This window comes from Macroventuria anomochaeta, assembly GCF_010093625.1.
Source record: "Macroventuria anomochaeta strain CBS 525.71 unplaced genomic scaffold BU25scaffold_4, whole genome shotgun sequence".
Classification (NCBI taxonomy): domain Eukaryota; kingdom Fungi; phylum Ascomycota; class Dothideomycetes; order Pleosporales; family Didymellaceae; genus Macroventuria; species Macroventuria anomochaeta.
This window is the reverse complement of record NW_022985365.1, coordinates 218,005-234,354: the sequence shown is the minus strand read 5'-3', so window position 1 is coordinate 234,354 and position 16,350 is coordinate 218,005. Positions and strand designations below refer to the sequence as shown.

Here is a 16,350-nt window from a genome sequence, read left to right as displayed (position 1 = left end):
TCCTTCCAGCGCTCGTCGATGCATTGCTTCTGCCTCCTCGTACTTGCCCTGCCTCGACAGCACCGACCCAAGCTGGCTGACGCTGGTGAGCGTGTTGGGATGCTCGCGCCCAAGCGCCTCCTCCCTCGCCACCACTGCACTGCGCCCAATCCGCTCCGCCTTCGCATACTGCCCCATCAGCATCAGGTACCACGCCGTGTTGGTCGCGATCGTCGCTCGGTCCAGCTTCGCCTCGTCGTCCTTCTCTGTGCTGTAGCCGAGCACCTTTGTCGAGTGTGGAAGCAGAGTCCGACAAGCCGCCCACGTTTCGTGCTGACCGCTGGGAAACGCCGCAGCCATGATTCGTAGCGCTGTTCTCTGCCACACACCGACTTGACCGTGCAATTTCACCCATTCTCGCGTTGCCAGCTGCACCAAGCTGTGCATCTCAAACAGTCGCTCTTGGAGTCGCATCTCTGACCGCTCTCTAGCTTGTGCCCTAATTAGAGAGAAGCGTAACAGCGGCCCTACAGCTTCTGTGAACTGCAGCTTGCTTCTGCCCTCATACAGTACGTGTTCGGGGATACCCTGTCTGTCGAACATGGTCATCAGCGAGAGCAGGTCCGCCGCCTCAGGCCTCGTCTTTCGGATCTGGTCGAACGACAGTTGCCAGGTGGTGATGACCGCGTCTGACAAGCTGGCATCCCGCCGTAGGTCTCTTGCGTCCTCGCTGTTCAGGAGAGACGCTTGGTTCGCCTCGCTTTCAAGGAACATTTGGAGATATGCAGAGAGGTCTATGACTGGCCAGTACACTTCAATGTATGCAGCCGCGTGGGTGACAGCGAGCGGGATGCCTTCCAGCGTCTGGACAAGCGCTCTCGCGTCGCCCTCAGACGACTCATCCACCTGCGTCTTCGACATCAGCAACGTCAGCGCGTCTTGATCGCCCATCGGGTCCACATGAACCACGTTGCGTCGCGCTCCTACTAGGTTCATAGCAGCGACCAGGTCTCGCGAGGTGACTAGTATCCAGCCGTTTGCCGCTTGCGGAAGGAAGCTTGCCAACGGCGCCGCCGCCGCTTCCTGAGCGGGTTCAAGCCCTTGGGCAGCGCCACCTGAAACGTCGGTAGCGCCGGGAGAGGCGAACACCCGATCGTCATCAGCGTTGTCGACGATCATCAGCCACCGCCCGTTCCTCTCGTCGCAGAGCCAGTTGTGCACCGAACGGAAGATGTCCGTTTTAGGGTCGTCGCGCCCCGGCAGCTCGACTCTGACGGCGATCTCTCGATACGCTTGCTCGAACCTGGCCGTAGTGCTCGCGTGCACCCAGAACACCCACATGTGCGGCGCAGCCTCTCTGGCTCTGTACGCGTACTCGATAGCGATCTGCGACTTTCTATAAACAGCATAAGCACAAGTCCGCCACCTCTTGTGTTCGGCAAAACGTACCCTACACCTCCTAGACCAACAAGCGCTACCCGGTTGTGACCCCGCAAAGCTGAGCCTCTGTGAATCCCCTCAATCCTTGCAAGGACATCCTCTCGGCCCACAAATGCATCGTCTCTTGGAAACGGTACCATAGTTGATGGCTTGGGCCTGTTCTGCGCTCGCGCTAAGAGTCAGGGTCGTTAGCTAACAAGTAGGATAGTAGGCATACGAACGCGGCTCCTGGCTTGGCAGAAGACAGATTGAAAGTGTTATAGCTACGTACTAAAGCGGTCTGCCACCACTCCCGGGCCATCCCTCGCAAACTGCCTAAGTTTGTCCCGCGCGCTGCTGTATCCTCGAGCGTTCTTGTTGTCGAACTTAACGATCATTGAGTGGTCGGCGTCTAGAGGGATCTTCTCTTCCGTCGAGTCGGGAAGCTGGAGAAGCGCCGAGTCGCTGTCTACTGCTGTGATGAAGTCGCCAGTCCGCTTCCATCGCTTGCTCTCGCTGTCCTGCCACAAATATGTCAGCGATGTTCTTGCGCCTTGCTTGTGCCGCAACATCGTACAAACTGTAGCTGCCGAGTCTGCTCCCTCTCGTAGAAGCTCACCACCTTGCGGTCGCGGACGAGGTTCCTGAAGTCGTCCAGTTGCGATGCGAGCAGGTCGGACTTTTTCTTGATCTGCTCCAGCAGCTCTTTCCGCGGATGACTATCGTCTCCTGCCAGCATCTTCTGTATGTCGTCCACGACAAGTCCCCTGTGCGGGATCCCGAACAGAAGCATGCCGTACGTTGCTCTGTGCAGTGCTGCTATTGTCGGGTGGTCGTCCTCCGTCGTCTGTACCGCCTTGACAAGGCACTGCGCAGCTGCTTAGCCGTGTGCACGAAGTTTCCTGAGTGTGCGACCTACATGGGCGAGTATGATGCCACCAAAGCTGTGCGCGACGAAGAAGAGCGGCCGCCGTTGTAGCTAGCGCGTTGCATCTGTTAGCCTTGCACTCACGCACTCACACAAACTCACAATAACAACGACAGCCCGTATCCCTACTCACCTCCTCTGTGCTCCGGACCTTCTTAAGCTCCTCCAGCAGGCCCCGCCCGTAGTCCATGATGGTGTCCACCCCGTGGCTCGACAGCTTCGAGTTGTAGCCGTAGATCATGGTGCGGCAGCACGGCAGGTCTTTGCACAGGAAGTCGCGCAGCCACATGCGCCCGAGGCTGCCTTTACCGCGCCATGAGCCGTACGCGTGGCCGTCGAGACCGGTGATGGCGACCACACTGCGCGCACAGAGTCAGCAGCTGGACAGCAACAACAAACAGCAACGACAAGCAGCAACGACAAACAGCAACGACAAACAGCAACGACAAACAGCAAGAGCGGGCTGTCTAGAAGAGAACGAAACGACATAGTGCGTACTCTGCAACAACTGGTGCGTCAGACGTGGGCGTATACAGCTGGGTGAAGCCGAAGAAGTGCTGGTCGAAGTTGATGTCCGTGTCGCCCATCTCCATCTGCGACTCCCCCAGCGGATTGGCTGTCAGCTCTGACAGGAACGCAGGCAGCCCGCCACGGCACTCCACCAGCGCCACCTTCTCCTCATCATTGTAGCAGGAGGGCACGACAGCCACTCTGGCGTCTATCTTTGACTTCTCTTCGTCTGTTAAGTTGTCGCTAATGGCCGCCTGCAGCGATGCCGTCAGCTCCTCGTCAGGCTGCGAGGCTGCAAGGCCCGTGACGCGGAGAACGGGGCCCTTCTTCGCGGCGGCCATGTTGGTTCAGAGGTGCGTCGCTGATTGCAGTGTCTGGCAGCGTCTGCAACCCGAAGTCTGCGAGTGGTCGGCGGAGGGCTGCTGGGCGGAGGGTTGGTGGCATCGTGAACAGGTGGTGAGCGGCCATCGGGCTGTGCTGCGTAGGTTGTGCCGCCTGGGGCTGACGCAGGCAAGATGCTGCAGGCAGGGCGCGTGCAGGACGTGTATGGCAAGGCTGCATGAGCGCGTGCCAATCAGCTTTATCAGTAGAGGGCGACCCTGTGCTGTGGAGTGACGTAGCGCATCCCCACGGCGAGCGTGGGGCCTCCTTCCCGTGTGCAACCGCGGATGAATATGCATTGCGCATCGAGTGACACCAACTCCTCGCAAACTCAAAAGCCGAGGTGGGCAAAACCATGCTGAGACTCCAAATCTTGGGATAAGAAACTCGACTTCTGCAGCTTCAATCACGTCAAATTTTCACCGTTTTCGATTTTCCATAACTCAGGCTTCCTAGGGTTGCGGCACAGACACCAGGAAAGCCTTGAACTGCTCGAGCGCAATCGTCTTGGTGCAGATCTGGCGTTGCAGCGCAGCACATCCAGCGAATGCTTGTACTTCTGATGTCAGTCGAATAAGGCCGGTCACTTGCTCTGCCGCCAACCTGCATGTGGCACAACCAGCCTCATGGCACGGTTGCATCAAGACAGTGAAGAGTGATTCTGTCAGTCTCACTTCACGAACGTAATGCGCACGGTAATGTCCCCTGTCCATTCTATCCCTTCCCTAATCACTTAGTCTAGGCTCAGCTTTGGCGTGATTACATGTGATACTCGAGTACGAAGTCCTGGAGTTTACTCGGGCTGGTGCTCTCGGGGACCTCGTGCTCAAACTTGTGTCATGGCTTCTTTATTTGGATGGTCATTGTTTCCGAGCTATAGACAGTTATATTCCTTCACTGGTTGACCTGAACATTTACTTGACGCCACTTCGCACATCTACGACAAAGGCAGCAAAGCCAGCAGTAAAGCAATGGAACGATGACTACCAGACCGACCGCCCCTACGATTATTGCGATGGTTCCACCCGAGCTTGCCGGATCCACAGACGATGCACTGCTCTTGATAAGGTCGTGCATATATTTTCCAGATTCCGCAAGGATACTGGACAACGTTTCAAGAGTTAACAGCACACTCCCTTGTGACGGGTCGGCAGAAGTGAGCGACGGGAGCGGATAAGCTTGGGAGATTCAGCGACGTGTTTGCAGTCTATTCATCAGGAGCCACCAACCTCCGTTCAACTCTTTGATCCATTGTGTCAAATGATGGCCTGTTCGAACTTGAGGATCTCAGTGTGGGTGTCCAAATCGGCATGTCGTCGATCTGACCATGTTGTATATAGTGGAAAGGTTGCTCCTTTGCGTGCTGTTAGCGGTCATGGGATGTCAAAAACGGATCATGACAATGAAGAGTGGCATTTGGATTTTTACCAGCCAGAGTAATTTTAATTCGGTCCTTGGAAGCAGAATCCCACATTTCATACCATTTGCAAGTATTTATTGCAGTTATTGTCATCGTCTCACTTCCTCACTGAACCACATGCTACGCTATCCTCTCACACACCTGGACCGAGGGCCAAGAAGTCACGTACAATGAGCTGGTGGCCGGTACAGGGACTCGTATGTTCCCTCGCATGCAGCGCGCCCTCATGCTCGCATACATACAGAAGTAGCAGACAAGCTGGCTTGTGGCATCATACCCGGATTCCAGTCTTTGGGTCTCCCAGACGTCCACATTGTACCTAGCATTAGCACCACGGAACCAGGCCATGATGACAGTGTCACCCATTCGAGCAAGAGGCTCAGCGCCGCGAGCCTCGCAATGGTCCGCGGCTCACTCGAGTCAATTGGTGTCGCTGAGGAAATAATCGAAACCATCACGAGCCGAGATGGACATTTCCAACTCATGTGCAATCTCCGCAACATGTTCTGTCCGTTCTTGCCATTGCGTGGATCGAGCATCACCTCCGTGTCCAACGCCCTGTGCGCCGATGTTGAATCTTTTGCAACTCACTGGGCCAGGATCGTACTGCGCCGTCGCCTAGAGCAATACATTTACAAAAACCCTGCGATCCATCCGAGAGACCTACTTGGCCATCTGGTGACTTACGCTGCAAGGTGGCCGCATTTCTTCTACGAAAGCCTCCACTTTCAGATGGGTCAGCAATCGCGTTGTCCGGCTGATCTTATCGAGTTTGCCCATGATCTACTTCCTCGACATTCAGAAGCGCCACGGCATCGTGTACAAAGACCTCGTCCTGGCCCATCTGCACTTGGGCGTGGCTGCTTGGAAGAGAAGAAAAGAGGTCCTCGGCAAAGGTATGTATCGAGATGACCCAATCTTTCTGCATGGGCCGCCAGCCAGTGATCATGTTGATGTGTTCCACAGCTACGCGGATCCAGAACAGCTGGATCTAGTTGTGAATTTGATGGGGCAGAAAGGGATCAGAGACAGTGACGTGATAGTCGAAGCTTGGTGGACGCTCGTTATACGTGCGATCTTTCAATCCTGTACTTTGCAATTTTTGCCGTACGCAGAGTTTCCGCCTGTAGCATCTGCATTTCACGGCAGTAGAACGCCGGTGTACATCACATGAAAGAGCGAACGACTGCACAATGTAGATGCACTGCAAGTCATACACATGATCATTTGCTTTGACGCACCCTTGCAGAGTGGTGCTGATTGCAGGAGTGTCGGATGCAAGTGGTGTGCCGCAATGGTGAAATATCAAAATGCTCACCGATCGGTCGCCTGGGACAGGCATCACGAAATTGATCGAGGACACAGACTTTGATTGGCTGACAGTAGGTAGGGCTGATCAGTACCAGCGGTCTGTCACCCAAGGTTTCGGCACCATTCTGAAACTATGGCGTCGTGGAGTACATCTGCTGGAACGCTGTCTTCAGGAAAATCCCCGAGCTTGTTTGATGTGCAAACCGTCTCGAAGTGATTCACATCTTCCCGAACTCTCATGTCGGCGCATGCTGACAATTTGTACATGCGCATGAAAGGGTTGTTATGTAGACTGTAGGCAATACGCACGACAGCCTGGCTTGCAGCTACTGTACTGATGCCCAAGTTAGCGAATTGGAGAGCAGAAGGTCGCTTGCTTGATCTGGTATGAAGATTGCAGTCTTGGCGTCGACTCCAGGCCAGGCTTTCATAAGAGTTTAACGGCTGTGGGTCCAGTGAAACGGGTAGACTACGCTGCAGTTACCTAATGTGGTTGCTTTCAACTTCCACCGCTCTTTTCAACCCGATAGCGAGGATTGACAGAGTGGACCATGACCGGAAGAATGCCGACATGGAATCAATCATGTGGACTCCCCGTTCTCAGCCCGAGTCTGCATTGGCTTGCCGGATCATCCTCGCCGCAAGGGATCGTGTGCATCGGCACTTGAATTGAAAGCAAGGGATATATCCTTGTTCGTAGGAACAATCCAAGAGGACGGTGAGCAGAAGCTAAAGCTCGTTTGCCAGGACGCAAATCTCGTGTTGGATGGACATTGGTCGCGGAAAGGCCATGCAGCCGCACGTGTTAGCCGCCTTGCATATGCAGCGCTGTGGTGTGGTGCTGGGTCGTGAACTTCGCGATAAGCTGACGACAGAGGTTGTACATGGTGAGTACATTGTCGCAGATACATTACAGTACCATTGTTGAGGAAGTCGTTTTCCAGCGTTGTGGGAAGTTCGGTTCGGCTGTGCCCGCCTCTTTGGGTTCTTCCTCCTGCAACAACACGAGACGCGATTCACCAATTTTCGTAAAGTATAGCACAGCAATTTCGATCAGCTCTGACCACCCTCGCATTCGAGATCTTCGGAGCGCGTACAATGACATGCGCGGAGACCAATCAGATGGAGCTTTCACCGCTTCAATGAAAATGACTACCGTCCGGTCAGGGGGAGGCCAACTGACAACTTACCGCAGGTTACTTCCGCACCTTGAATCGCATCACTCGAAAGCATCACGCAAGACAGGCCGTCGTCTCGTCCGACATGCGTCATAGCCATTGAGGTCCATGCTAGGGCCCGCAGCAACTTCCTGACTTCCCGTCATCCTGAGGCATAAGTTTGGTGATGTAAGATGAAAGTGACGCGTTTCAGTCACCAGCTCAAGAGGCCAACGTACGAACTCAACACCATGAACTCTATCCTATTCTGATTACGGTCATACCGCGCTCATGGTTGCAATGACATTGCTTGTTGCAGAGACAGGGATGCAAGGTTAACGGCCCGGCGTTTTGGATCGCCAAAACCGCCTTGTGGTGGCCACCCCTTGGCTCAAGCGCCTCTACTTCTGACAGGACGATTACCTCCGCTAATGAAAGTACCACGAGCACCACGTAGCCTTCACGATCTTCCGCTATCCCCAAGAAGCTACTCGGGCCAGCTGGCTGTACTTCCGGCCCCTGCCTGTTCGAACATTAGCTGCCTCTCCCACTCACCCTTTCGACAGCACGCCTCGCACGTGCCATTATGCTATTGAATCTGCAGTTCTGACTGTGAAGGTAGGTTTGCAATCCATCTTGTAATACTACTGGACCCTATGTGGAGTTCCGAAAGCGGTGGAGCACTTCTCCACCTTGGTCACTCCAAAGGCTAAAGATGCTCGCACTCCCTCGCATCGTTCACAGATCCATATCTCTTCCGTTTCAAGTAACGAGTCCCCGTCGTTTGGGTCTGTGATCCGACGCCGTTGCCGTCAATCTTCTTAGTCTGTGTCCACTTTGGACCCACTAACGTCTATTTCATCCTTCTATTCTCCTTCGACGCCTCTCCGGTCGACGTTGTCTTCACGTCCTCCTCCTACCATACCGCATGTTCTAGGACTGAACATTGACCATGGGTAGCAACACAGACTCCGAGACTGCCAAATCGGCCAGGCACTCCGTACACGGCACATCGACCCAGCCAACCATCTCCCAGGACAAGAAGTCAACACCACACACAGGAAACAATCGAAACATTATGGCAACGATCGTGGACGATGACGATCGTCTCCTCGTGCGAATTGGATACACTCCAGTACGGCTTCTAGTAACTCACGCTCAATTAGAAGCTAACACTGAACAGGTTCTGGAAAGGCATTTCTCACGATGGTCCACCGTTTCATATGCAATCTCAATTCTCGGAGTGTTAGGATCAGTGCCAGCAACATTTGGTGTCCCAATGACCTCTGGTGGACCAGCAACATGTGTTTGGGCATGGTTCATTGGTAGTATTATGGCATACTGTATAGCCAGTTCAGGTATGTTCCATCATCTTGCTCATCGGTTAGTCGACTGACACATGTTTAGTGGCCGAACTTGTATCAGCATATCCAACAGCCGGCGGAATGTACTATGTAACGAAACACGTTGTGCCTCCAGAGCACGTCGCAGCGTGGGCTTGGATCATTGGGTGGTGTAACTTCCTCGGCCAAGCAGCGGGTGTTGCGAGTCTGGCGTACACGATCTCTCAGATGATCTTGGCTACGGCCGTTATGCATACTTTCGATGGAGGCGAGGCTACTTTCACACCGTATGAAGTCAACGTCATATGAAGACAGCACACGCTAACATACAAGTCAGAAACGCTCAACAGACCATCCTTCTTGCAATCTTCGTTTTGTGTCTGTTTGGCACCATTTGCTCTTTCCCTACCAATTGGCTACACCGCATCATTCTATGGTTTGCTCCTATCAACAGTGAGTACTCTAGTCTTGTAGCGATACACCAGCTGACAATATATACAGTTATCGCATCGATCTGCATCTGCATTGCACTGCTCATTCTTACGCCTAATAAGCAAAGCGCATCGTGGGTATTCACAACATTCACGGACGGCTCTGGTTGGGGCAGCAAAGGATTCTCATTTTTGCTTGGGTATGTCAATCTCGCAATATCTGACCAAATCCATCTAACAACACTAGTTTCCTATCAGTCGCATGGACAATGACTGACTACGATGGCACCACACAGTAAGCCCTACCCCAGCCATGCCTTGCATGAACAGCTCGCCTAACCACTTCGCACAGCATGTCAGAAGAGACGCACGATGCCGCCATCCGTGGCCCAGTGGCCATTCGCGCAGCCATCCTAGTCTCAGGTGTCACTGGCTGGATGCTCACTGTCACGTTCTGCTTCTGCATGTCAGACTACGAGGGCATTATGACAACGCCGACTGGTCTACCTGCTGCACAGATCTTCTTCAATGCCGGTGGCAAGACTGGAGGCACGATTATGTGGTTCTTCGTTATGCTGGTGCAGTTCTTCACTGGTTGCAGTGCTATGTTAGCGAATGCTAGGATGGCGTGGGCGTTCTCGCGAGATGCTGCGTTCCCGTTTTCTGGGCAAGTCTCCTCACCTTACCTACATCTAGCCTCCAACTTTAAACCTATCAATGTAAAGGGCGTACGCTGACTCATCCTAGCTTCTGGAGCAAGGTAAACACCTACACCCACACGCCCGTCAACGCCGTCTGGCTCGTCGTCGCCTTCTGCAGCTGTCTCGACCTCATCGGCATCGGCTCTACCGTCACGATCACGGCAATCTTCAACATCACCGCGCCGGCTCTGGACATCTCCTACATTGCCGTCATCATCGCGCATCGCTGGTATGAAGACCGTGTCGTCTTCCACGCCGGCCCGTACACCATGGGCCTCTGGAGCAAGCCCGTCAATGCTGTAGCCGTGACATGGGTCATTTTCATCAGCGTGGTGCTGTTCTTCCCGACTGTGAACCCGGTGACGGCTACGAACATGAATTATGCGATCTGTGTGGCGGCGTTCATCGGACTGTTTAGTACAGTGTGGTGGTATGCCGGTGCGAGGAAGAGTTACACTGGACCACGCACCAGCGATACCATCGGCGAACTACCACCCGAGGATATTGAGGACGTGTTCAGCGACTATGATGACAGGTACACGCCTTGATAATGAGGTCTTGCTCAGGAACACGGCGCGGATTGCGCGGTGACGACATTACGACATTACGCTTGCATTTCTTGAAGAACGAGCTAGGGCATACACGGAACACTCACTGTATTGCGAATTTCGGGCGTTCGAGCGTTCGAGCGTTGTGTTTCTCAAAGTCGATTTATACCCTTCGTCATACGCTGCCTTTCGCTGTTACGGCCAGTTGCATAGATTAGATACCCCAGTACATGCTCTGACTTCTTACATAGCTACCTTTTCAAATTCTGCGGTTGGAGGTGTGGTGGTCCCTTGATTCAGACCTGCTATCGGAGTGGAAGTCCACGTTCATGCTGCTCTTGACCAGTCAATCTTCAAAACCTACTCTTGTGTGCAAGTCCTCAGTGGAGTATGGCGGGCTGTGATAACGTCGTGTCGTCTGCACACCTCAATTGAAAGCTCTTTAGGTAGCTGCCGCAACTCCGCAGTGATCCCAACTTATGACGTGCCGTGGTGTTCTCCTGCTACTTGTATCAAGAGGTGCGCAAATGCGTGATCACTCTCGTGCTGAAGAGCCGAGGCGGACGTGGGGTGTTCAGCTTGAAGTATTTTGTTCGTATTCGATGCAAAATATCTAAAAAGATCTATATGCAATGCAATACCTCGCCAAATGAGCCCATGCATCTATGGGCAGGGTATTCTAAAAACAACATAGCCTGAAGAGATAAAGAAAAGTGTTGATAAAGAATGAAGCGACGTGAGTAAATTTTCCGCCAAATGCTATCCCAAGCCGTCGAAATATCGTTGTGTCGGTAAAAGGGTAAAGGTGTGTAGAAGAATGTGTATGCCGTGATAATTCGTTCGTTGTGTTGTGCCGCCTTCGTTGCACCGTCTGTTGGCGCCATTGCACGGGACCGGGCTCCGCCCAGCAGCAAGAATTTCTTGCTTGTGTCGCGTGCAACCTATCGCTAACCGCTCTCGAAGTCTGTGTCGCCAGAACACATGTCTGACCACGCGCTGGTGTTCGTGCGACGCCAAGGCCGTGGTTCCATTGACCTGTTCTCCCCACAAGCGACTCTCTTCCCCTGGCATCATGCCAGCCCACGTCGTGATCGCACTCATCAGAGTTTGGCGATCACGAGCGGCCGGTGCCAGCGCGGGCTAGCTCCTTTATCCGCACAGCAGGCATGGAGGGCATTTTGCTGAAGCGGCGGGAATTGCTTGTGCCGGCCGACTTTGTCGAGGAAGAGGGCGACGAGCTGTAGACATACTCGCCGTCGACATACTGTGCTTCGCTGATGAAGGTTGAGCGCTTCTCGCGGCGTGTGTAGCGCTGCTCTAAGCGGTAGAGCTCAAGGCCTGCGGTCGTTGTTAGATCCTGAGGCCCCTACCGTGTGTGGAGTCGTGGAGTAGGGGCTGACGTACGAGCCTGCAGTTTCTCGATAAGACCCATTATGACTGTTGATGTGTGCCGTGTGTTCCGCCGAGAAGGATGTTGTTGCAGACAAGAGTCTCCAGAAAGCGGGCGATGTCTTGGTTATGGCGGTTCTGGGTGGTTGGAGGGTGCTGGCAGGGAGTTGGCTGTCACAGTGACGCAGGCGATGTATCGTATCAGTTGGCTATGAGCGGGGATTGCAGGACTGTGGAGAGCGATTGGCGGAGCGGCTTCAATGTGTGCAATTGTGAACGAGAGAACGGCAAAAAACGAGGGACAATGCAGGAGGCGGGGAGCAACGAGTGATAGCAGAGAGCAGACGGGGAGCTGCAGCAACAGGCAAGGGTGTGAGAGCCTGCCGAAGGTTGGCGGAACGACACGCTTGGGCGTCTCTGCCGAAGTCTAGACCCCAAACAAGCAGTCGTGCCGGCACTGCGGGAACGAGCGACTGCCATTGCCTTGAGCCGCGACTGCATCTCGAACTGCAAGATGCAGGGGGCCTTCCCTGTTGATACGTACACGGCAAGCAGCATGCACTTTCGCCATCTCATCACGCAAGCACTGCGCCGCTCCTCTCTCTCTTCCTTCGTTTGCGCCGACGGGACACTCAGACGCCATCCGTCATCCGAGTCAGTGCACCGCGTGGAGACAGGGGCAAGGGAAGGGCACTCCTTCGCCCCAAACGTGTGCCGCGCCCAATTTTGGGAATATCGGCGCAGCTCAGACCCAGACCGCCTTGGACATCGAAGAACACGCCATGACATCAGAGGAATACAGAGAGAACATCTTAGCTTGGAGGTAGGCAAACGACTGGAGAGGTATGCAGCCCTATGGCCGCTATCATTGGGAGGCATTTGTTCAGCTATCTAATGTTCTGTGACGTCTCGAGTGCGAAACCGCCCTGGTTTATTTCCTGGTGCTCCATTTGCTCCAGTCCACGCCAAAATGCTCGATATCGTTTTTTCTAGGCCATGGTCTCATCGAAAGCAAGCACCCTTATATCCGGTTCTCTGGGATGTATCCCTCCACCACAGCAACTGCGCCCACGTTACCTGCATCAGCGAAGCCATTGAGCAGCGAGATGACCGAAATAACATCTGACGGCTCGACCAAGTGCCAGCTCGCCAATGTTTGCTTGGAGCTTGCGCCAACGGTTACGGAGAAGACGTGGTCTGTTGGCAGCTTGGACTGGCGCAGCGATCGGAACATGTCTGTCGTTGTTAGCTATTGACCTTGCTCTTCATGAGTTGCGATTGCTTACCCTCGTCTGTGAAATCATCACCCAGGCAGAGGACGAACTCTGGTGCCGCATCGCCATACTCAAGAACAAGCCTCTTTGCAATTTCGCCCTTGTTGACAAATCTTGGGCGGACTTCGAGGTTGGCTTTGCCTGTCATCACCTCGACGTCGTACTTCTTAGCTACGGTCCTTTCGAGGTGCGTCTGGCACTCGCGCGCCTGGAATGCACCGAACTCGGGGTCAGCCTTTCGGTAGTGCCAGGTGAGTGCGATCTTCTTTTGCTCGATGAATGATCCTGTTTCAGGTTAGTATGTGGATGACGGTCGATGGCCACAAGGCAACTTACCCTGTGTCTTGTCGGTGTAGTGCTGGAACACATCGATGACTTCTTGCTGCCAGCTCATGTCCTCCTTCTCGGTCAGGTTCTCCCACTCATCGCTCAGAGGTTGCCTCATGAAGCTTCCGTGCTCAGCGCTGAGGCCGAGCTCAGGAATGTGGCCCATCCACTCGTCCAAGAATGCCTGATCTCTGCCGCTGATGATCCAGACAGCATTGGCCTTGTCTGCGGCCAAAGTCTTCAGGGTGCGAATCACTCGGTCGGAAGGAATAGCTGCCGCCGGATCTTTAACGATAGGCGTGAGTGTACCGTCATAATCAAACATGAAGAGACGCTTCTTGGCTTGTCTGTACTGAGAGAGAATCTTCGCGCGATCCAGAACTGGCGTGGCAAACGACTGGTCGAATGAGGACAAGTTGGTCAGAAGCCTCTTGAGGTAGTTGTTTGTCCATGACTGGACGTTGTTGCTAACGACGTGGCTGTACAGCTCCTGGTGTTGGTCGTCACGTTCCTTGCTAGACATTTTGAGCGCATCGTTGATGGCGTCTGCCACACCGCCTAGGTCCCAGGGGTTGATATGAATAGCTCCGCTGAGGGATCCAGCCGTACCCGAGAACTCGGAAAGGATCAAGGGGCCGTGGTTCTCCTTCTGGCAAACAACGTATTCCATGCTCGTTGTGTTCATACCATCACGGACACTGGTAATCAGGCCAACGTCTGCGATGCGGAGCAAAGCGAAGTACTCTTCCGATGACAGATACTGTGGGAAGTGGCGAACCGGCGTAAAGCTGAGAGATCCGTAGGTACCGTTGATCTTAGCAGCAAGATCCGAGATCTTGTTGACCATCTTCTCTTGTGTGTTGTCACCTCTTTCAGAAACCACAGCGCTAGGGCTAGTTACCTGAATGAGGACTACCTTCTCTTGCCATTCGGGGTACTTCTCGAGGAACATCTCGAATGCCTGCAGCTTCTGTACAACACCACGAACGGCATCGAGCCTATCACGGCCAACAATCAACTTCTTGCCTGCGTACATCTCGCGAATAAGCTTAATTCTTTCTTCGACTTCGGGAGCTTCGAAGGCCTGTCGTGTTGTCGAAATGGAGTTGATGCCAATTGGGAAAACGTCGACTGCTACATGTGCTCCGTACGCGTCTACACCAGCCGAAGACGAGTCGAAGCCGAGAACCCTAGTGCAGCACGACGAGAAGTGGCGTGAGTAACTGAATGACTGGAAGCCAATCATGTTTGCGCCCAGAACACCCTCCAAGATTTCCTTGCGCCTGCTCAAACATCTGTAGAACTCGCTACTGGGAAATGGGACGTGAAGGAAGAAGCCGATGTAGATGTTTGGTAGGCGCTGGCGCAGCAGGCTGGGAAGAAGCATCAACTGGTAGTCGTGAACCATGATGATATCGCCGGGGCTGTAAATCTCGAGGATTCTGTCCGCAAAAAGCTTATTCATGCGGTAGTAGTCTGCCCATGACTTGCGCGCGGCACGTCCATCTGCTGGCTCGTTCTGCTTGTAGTGAAGAATTGTGTAGAGCTCATGCTCTGCGTATGTGCGCCAACGGCTCTGGTCTTTCAGGACATACTCGTCCTTTCCATCGTCAACCTCATCCACCAGCCAGACGGGAACGATCTTGCCGCCGTGACGTTCGAGCTGCTTCTCCAAACGCTCACGATCCTCGCGCCCAACACGTATGCCCGATGGCTGCTGTTGTTGCGGTGCTGGCTTCTTGGGGTCAACTGGTATAGGTGCAGCAGCCTTGTTGAGCGTAGGTTGAACAGGTGCCTCGACGGTAGCCTTTGCGTTTGAAATCTCGCCTGTCCAGCCAACGAGGGTGTGATTCCAGGGCGAAGATGAGGAAGCAAGGTATGAGAAAGAGTCGAAGAGAGCAGATGTGCCATGACGAGAGTTCATCTCCCAGTCGTTGCCCTTCGAATAGCCTAGGTTGTAGGGCACAGCGAAAGTCGCGCTGATCAACCTGCCGCTGAGATTAAGTCCGGGGTGCGCAGCTCGCGGGTCGACATCAGCCAAATCGGGCTTCTTCGTGGACTCAGATGAGATACTGAGCCGCTTCAGCAGTTCCTCGCCCGTGGGCGCACCAGCCGCCTGCTCGGTAGAAGAGCTTGCGCGGTCATTTCCACTTTGCTTCGGGAAGTACGAGCCTTTGTCGCCCCAAGCTGGTCCCGGTGTCGCTGTCTCTGGGTCGAAAGGTAGGCTGTTGTTCTTCTCCCTCGCGGGCTCCTTCTCCTCGTCCAAACCAAATCCAGGGGTGACGGGCACATTCGTGATGGAAGGGTGGAGGGCAGGGTGCTCGCTCTGTCGAGGCTCGAAGGGCTCGCGGTCCTCGTTATTGGGTCGTGTGGTTGGTGCCATGGCGCACACGTAGCTACCCGGATGTCGCGCTGCACGGCGTCAGAAAGTGATAGGCTGGAGGTAGTGCGGGTTGTAGGAATAATAAAGGTGATAGGCGGGCAGCGCGGCACACGTCGCTACAGTATGTTCGAAATGCGCCCACAATGATAATACCAAGTACTCACCTGCTAGCCTAGTGCGATCGTGGGGTTGTTGTTGAGGAAGGAGCGTTTGCAGATAGCACCTGCCGAAAGTCGTGCACTGGCTTTCTTCCACGATACGGATCAGGAGGCGGTATGAATATTTCAGGCGAGAGAGAGACCACAAGAGACTGATCCAGAGACACTACTACAGGCGGCAGTGAGTGAAATAAGAACTAAGGACACTGGGCAGCAAGAAAAGATGCGATTTGGTGGGCTGGTTCAACATCCCACTTTCTTCAGTACGTCACGCCTATGGCCCGTGCCTGATTCGCATATCGAGATCGAAGCAGCAAGGAAAACGACCCCACCATTGCTTTCCGCTGTTACTGGCACGTTCTGCGTTCTCTGCTCAGTCACCGCTTCGTGAAGTTTGTTGAGTTGGTTGTCAATATGATGTAACTCCAATTGGGGCAGCCCACATTGCATGCAGCTGCGCTGGGCTGTTCGAGCAACGGGCGGCTATTAGCAAGCGCATGACAACGGCCTAAAAGTTCTTGGCCTGCATGTCACTAATTGAACATTTGCATGTTTGCCCAAATGAATCCAATACGGCTTTGAGAAGAGTGTTTCGAAGCAATGAATGTGCAGGAAGTCCGCGGGGGTGCTTGGTCCCGCAGAACCGTTCGAAGCTCGAAGAAGCTAGTTGCTTGGCGTGTCAGTCACGAAA

General features: G+C 54.0%; 4 protein-coding genes across 4 annotated transcripts in view; 1 reads left to right on the top strand and 3 right to left on the bottom strand.

Annotated features, from left to right (window-relative positions):
- Positions 1 to 3,364, bottom strand: part of BU25DRAFT_384710 (uncharacterized protein) — a gene marked incomplete at its 3' end in the record, with an annotated part of 4,357 nt that extends 993 nt beyond the window's left edge. The window contains exons 1-8 of the mRNA XM_033704335.1: positions 2,825 to 3,364; positions 2,460 to 2,685; positions 2,318 to 2,377; positions 1,976 to 2,266; positions 1,691 to 1,919; positions 1,429 to 1,591; positions 1,102 to 1,375; positions 64 to 1,062 (exon numbers count right to left, since the gene is read on the bottom strand). Of these exons, the coding sequence (XP_033565615.1) occupies positions 64 to 1,062; positions 1,102 to 1,375; positions 1,429 to 1,591; positions 1,691 to 1,919; positions 1,976 to 2,266; positions 2,318 to 2,377; positions 2,460 to 2,685; positions 2,825 to 3,177 (2,595 nt within the window). The 5' untranslated portion in view covers positions 3,178 to 3,364. The remainder of the gene's footprint in view (positions 1 to 63; positions 1,063 to 1,101; positions 1,376 to 1,428; positions 1,592 to 1,690; positions 1,920 to 1,975; positions 2,267 to 2,317; positions 2,378 to 2,459; positions 2,686 to 2,824) is intronic.
- A 4,275-nt stretch (positions 3,365 to 7,639) lies between these two features.
- Positions 7,640 to 10,110, top strand: BU25DRAFT_359712 (amino acid permease 2; the record flags this gene model as incomplete). The annotated part of the gene is made up of 8 exons (XM_033703646.1): positions 7,640 to 8,240; positions 8,289 to 8,463; positions 8,513 to 8,735; positions 8,786 to 8,901; positions 8,950 to 9,079; positions 9,127 to 9,174; positions 9,232 to 9,537; positions 9,627 to 10,110. Coding segments are annotated over exons 1-8 (1,665 nt in total), but the record flags the coding sequence as incomplete, so codon positions are not given.
- Positions 10,111 to 11,242: 1,132 nt separating this feature from the next.
- On the bottom strand, positions 11,243 to 11,560 carry BU25DRAFT_332722 (uncharacterized protein; the record flags this gene model as incomplete). The annotated part of the gene is made up of 2 exons (XM_033702452.1): positions 11,243 to 11,466; positions 11,533 to 11,560. The coding sequence occupies 2 exons, from the start codon at positions 11,558 to 11,560 to the stop codon at positions 11,243 to 11,245; spliced, it is 252 nt and encodes an 83-aa protein (XP_033565613.1).
- A 798-nt stretch (positions 11,561 to 12,358) lies between these two features.
- On the bottom strand, positions 12,359 to 15,857 carry BU25DRAFT_488030 (glycosyltransferase family 20 protein). Its single transcript, XM_033711317.1, has 4 exons — positions 15,666 to 15,857; positions 13,128 to 15,530; positions 12,804 to 13,076; positions 12,359 to 12,753 (listed from the first exon to the last, which is right to left on the bottom strand). The coding sequence occupies exons 2-4, from the start codon at positions 15,499 to 15,501 to the stop codon at positions 12,539 to 12,541; spliced, it is 2,862 nt and encodes a 953-aa protein (XP_033565612.1). The 5' UTR covers positions 15,502 to 15,530; positions 15,666 to 15,857; the 3' UTR covers positions 12,359 to 12,538.
- Between the last annotated feature and the right edge of the window lie 493 nt (positions 15,858 to 16,350).